The sequence below is a fragment of the Capsicum annuum genome, chromosome 5, assembly GCF_002878395.1.
Source record: "Capsicum annuum cultivar UCD-10X-F1 chromosome 5, UCD10Xv1.1, whole genome shotgun sequence".
NCBI classification, from domain to species: Eukaryota; Viridiplantae; Streptophyta; class Magnoliopsida; order Solanales; family Solanaceae; genus Capsicum; species Capsicum annuum.
The window spans coordinates 212452553-212457423 of NC_061115.1; the positions used below are offsets into that span (position 1 = coordinate 212452553).

The 4871-nt window shown below is 36.5% G+C and overlaps 1 protein-coding gene across 1 annotated transcript; it reads right to left on the reverse strand.

Annotated features, from left to right (window-relative positions):
• Window positions 1–332: 332 nt before the first annotated feature.
• On the reverse strand, window positions 333–4426 carry LOC107871230 (cellulose synthase-like protein E6). The gene is made up of 8 exons (XM_016718095.2): window positions 3961–4426; window positions 3253–3583; window positions 2694–2834; window positions 2463–2594; window positions 2168–2380; window positions 1801–2028; window positions 1190–1537; window positions 333–916 (listed from the first exon to the last, which is right to left on the reverse strand). The coding sequence occupies exons 1-8, from the start codon at window positions 4419–4421 to the stop codon at window positions 374–376; spliced, it is 2397 nt and encodes a 798-aa protein (XP_016573581.2). The 5' UTR covers window positions 4422–4426; the 3' UTR covers window positions 333–373.
• Window positions 4427–4871: the final 445 nt, after the last annotated feature.

The following is a 4871-nucleotide window of genomic DNA, read 5'->3' on the forward strand; positions in this document are numbered from 1 at the left end:
TAAAGAAAATTATTTGATTATATTATTGGCATAATACATAACACATGCCCTTTAAGTTGACATCAAATCACATCTATAATCTTCAACTTTGAGTGCCCACAAATAGGCACTTAAACTTGTATAAAGTTGAATAAGTAGACACACATGTCCTATGTGGCATCATACGTGGCCAATTTTTGTCCTACCTGGCATACTACGTGTATTATGCCACATAGGATGTATCTGTCTACTTGTTCAACTTTATACAAGTTTAAGTTTCTACTTTTGCATATCCGAATTTGGAGGTCATAAATTTGATTTAATGTCAAGTTAAAGGATATGTTCAAGTACTATGCCAAATAATTTTAACCCATGTTTCATGTCCTATTACAATCTAGAAGGCAGGAAGCAAACATGCCATTGATACCAGGATGACAGATCGAAACAGTACAGAGGATGGAAAGCTACCCTTGTCTCGGCGGAAAAAGAGTGCTTCATACACAGGGACATTCACTAGAACTATTAATCCACATAGAATGACATGTGACACAACATTTTCCACTCCTAGTGTTGCAGCCATAACAAGTTTCTTGATTCCCCAAATGAAACTAATTAGATTAAGCAATGCAAGTGTGGCTGTGATGGTGAACATGACAGATGAGTTGCCAAACTCCATGATCTCTTGCTCGTATCTCCTCTGGACATCGTCCTCTACTACCTTTGTTGTGAGCGCGAATGATGTCTGAGAGAGGCCTAATTGCTTGCTTACTACATCTATGAACGCGAAGAAGTATGAAGTTGTCCTTCGAATCATCCACATTCTTTGCAAGTTCCACCATGACTTGGGTGTGTCCCCGCAGCTTATCGCTTCAGCCAAGGAATATGCAAACTTGGCAATGGAAACATATGCAAAAGGCAAGAACCAAAGGCTTGACACCTGCGACATGATAAGTAGTGAAGAATGATCAAGTAAATAAAGATGCGTTACATTTAATAATTTTTACTTTTTAGATGACATTGTCACGCAATTCAATGTGATGGCCCATCAAAAAGGTTCGGCTCGGATGTATAGAGGCGTCTTGAAGGCCGAATTACGGATTAACAAAATCGGTTTCTCGCTTATAGTTTACGCTCAACACGTAATTCAATAATGAAGACGTTGTCTAATGGTTGAATGTGGAAAAAGAAAAAGAAGATAGAAACTGATTACCTTTGGAAATAGGGGGATGCCATGAAGCAGAGAAAGAGAAGGAACCAACACATAAGTTAGTGTGGGAACAGATACAGGAGGCCAGAGAAGGTAAATGCAATACCCCATTTGGGCACCCAATTTGATTTTGCCATGGCCATATATGAAGGGGCAATATTTGGATAGGAAAATCTGAAACATGCCTTCTGCCCATCTCTTATGCTGAACAAGAGCAACATCTAAAATGGTTGGGGCAACACCCAAAAAGGCAGGTTTACTTGGATTATAGTACAATGATTTCCATCCTCTGCATTGGATTGTTAATCCTGTGATTATATCTTCCACAGGATACCCATACATCAGCCCCATCTGGAAAAAAAGAGGTAAAATCAAATATATGTTACCATTGTGCTTGTGTAATTTTTTTCAGTTTTGGCTTAAGTATCCATTTTGTTGTGACCCACAGGCTAGATTCCTACAGAGGGCGAGGACTCCAATCTCAAGCCCCGAACTTGAAATATCTATCAAAACAGAAAGAATCGTTACCATTCCACCACATCATTTGGCGGGTGGTATGTGTACATATATGTATGTTCTTGCAAATGCTTACACATGAATAAAGAAATTAGTACCTGCTTTCCCCACTGAGTCCCCTCCTCATAGCTACAGTTTGCAACTACTTCTGATGCTTCCTCTAATTCTTCCGCAGTTTTATCGGTGGATTTTTCTTCCTTGTTGTTAGTCCATTCAATAGTTTGATCCTCAGAGAATTTTCTGCCACAGAGACTTTCCCTTCTGTGAAAACATCCAGTGCCACAGTATAGAGCAGCTCCGTAACCTCCTATTCCAGCAAGTTCAATCTACATGTCAAGATTCCAAGTTTCTAAATTCATCAAAATGTCTTATAAGACTGTTACTAATAGTACTTCATTTTGATTCAACAGCAATAATTAATTAAGAAATGGATGTCGTGCAAAAAAACTCATTGTTACAACTTACATCATGAGTAACTCGAGCCACATTTCCGTAAATATCATTCTTGGTTGCATTATAATAACGCTGAGGATGCTGGACGTAGGCTATCTTATGTCCTTGATTTTTGTCCATGAAGAAGCACAATGCTTCTTGTATTGCATCTGGATCGTTCGAGTACATGTCACAATCCAAGTTGAGGATGATAGGCGCATTGCTTATTTGTGACGAAACTCGTATCTGCACACATTAAAAAAGAATTATACTGTCAGCGTATACAACATAAATCTCATGATGAATAAATTTTCATTGCATAATTTACCAATGAGTTCATTGATCCAGCCTTAAAGTTATGTGGGCAATTTGTTTTTTTCTCTCGCGACATATAGACAAGTGTTGGCAGTCGATTCCCATCCACGTCAGTCATGTTATGGTTTCTTCCATCTATTAGAATCTGAAAAGACACAAATTATATCTTTTTTTTTTTTGTGTTCGTTTTCGACTTTAATAATTGTCAAGAGTAACAAAAGGATATAAATAAACCAGCAATTACCTGAACAATAGACTGGTGATCTTGCTTTGTAACTTTGGAGTTCCACTCTGAGAACCTTTTATGCTGAGCCTTAATTTCATTGGGGATGCTACCGCTTTCTATGGCGGCTTCAATCCTCGTTTTCATATCTTCATATAACTTCTGATGAAAGTTTATAAGGAACATAGTGTGAGGAGGTAGCAAAATCAACAATTTTCTTAGTAATGAGCTGAGTTATTACTCGTCCATTGACTTGACCCAATGGGATTGAAAACGTTCATCAAGCTATTGATTCATAAAATGCAAACTCAATGATCAAAATGTAACCAAAACCCAAACATAAAAAAATCAAATGTGGAGATTGGAAGCTATCTAAGTTTGACATTTACTAGGAGTATTTTTTTAAAGATAGGGCTGAAAAGTGGCCAGTGGGTGATAATACTGCATCATTTGATTTAATTGATTGAGTCATGACTTATTTGATTTGTTATTATCCGTTATGTCAATATTTGAACTCAACTCTCATATTTGTCACCTCAAAGAGTAGTTTTCAATTTTCAAAAGAAGGCAAGTTTCTCACCTTGGTATCGAACCACTGTTGAGCAAAAACTTCACTAGTATCATTTAAATTGCAGGCATCATGTTCAAAGTAGGCAGCAGGGGACCTAAGCTCGATACTGAATCTCTTGCAAAAAGGTATCCAATATCTTGAGAATTGAGAGGCCTCAAGAAGAGCATAAAAAGTATATTGTGAAGCCCCATCATCAGAAAGATAAACACTCAAATTTTCAGGAGGATAATTATATGACATTACTGACAATACTGTGTTAATCACCAGTGTTGGAGGTTCCATTATTGGATCTGCTGTACAAACGAATATGTCCAACCCCGGCAACTTCTCCTTATTATATCTGCAAAACAATAAATGAAAATCAGGGGATGTAGTTATCAACTTACTTACATGTTCAATCAAAACCAATATTTTGAATTCGAACATTATAGGATCGTTTGGTAGAGTGTATGAGACTAATACAAAAGATGGTGTATTAATAATACTTGTATTAGTAATGCTTGTGTTCAATATACATTAGAGCGTATAACTAATGTTTGCATTAGTTATACATAGGGTAAAAAGGTATACCAACCAAGGTACTACTAATACACATTAAACTAATGCATGTATTAACATTTTAATATACTCTACCAAACGAGGTTTTACCACCTAGTTCATCTGTAAATATTTCTACTTTAGTCTCAATTTTAATAAATTGTTGAGTTGAGGGGGAACCTGAGGGAAAGTCTATCCTTGAAAGGATACTGATATATAACATGCCAACGAGCCGATTGAGTAATAATCCAGTAGAAACCAAAACAGAGCTCAGCTAAGAAGAGGAGCATCCATGCCAATCTCCCAGTTTCACCTCTACTTGGCATATTAATTAATCTGTATAACCATATTAAGCAAATACCTACCAACACTGTTAAAGCAAATAGCTTGTACATATTCCTTCCTCTTGCTTCCTTTGACTCAAACAGTGGAAGATGCAAAGTTTCTTCCCCCATCTCTCTCCCTCTTCCTCTTCCTCTTCCTCTTCTAGATGTTTTATTATTGTTGTATATTATATGCAAATGAATCGAAGAGTGCAGATATGATTTACTTGGTGGATACGCATTATATAAAATAGATGTTTTATTATTGTTGTATATTATATGCAAATGAAGTACTGGAGGAGGTTGGTGGATATGCATTATATAAAATAGATGTTTTATTATTGTTATTGTTGTATATTATATGCAAATGAAGTAGCGGAGGAGGAGACGCAGGACGAAGAAGTAATGAAGGAAAGTGATTAGACATGATATAGAATAGTTATAGTTTATTGAGGACATATCCTAGATAGGAAGGTGTTGAGGTTGTGAATAAGGGTAAAGGTTAGATCGCGAGCGTGGGTTTTAGCTAGTAGTAGAAGAGCTCATGTATAGCTGGGTTAGTAATCTCAGGATTGTGTCCCTAGGTAGGGGTCGTACTTTCCGGATGTCATATTTCTTATCTCTTAGTTCATACTACGCTTATTTATCTTATTTTATATTGCTCTGATTTCTATTTTATTTTTAGTATGTCTTATTCCTTTTATGTTATGACATCCATCATTCTTAATGGTGCATTATGCTTTACTATTCTCTATGAGAAACAGTCTC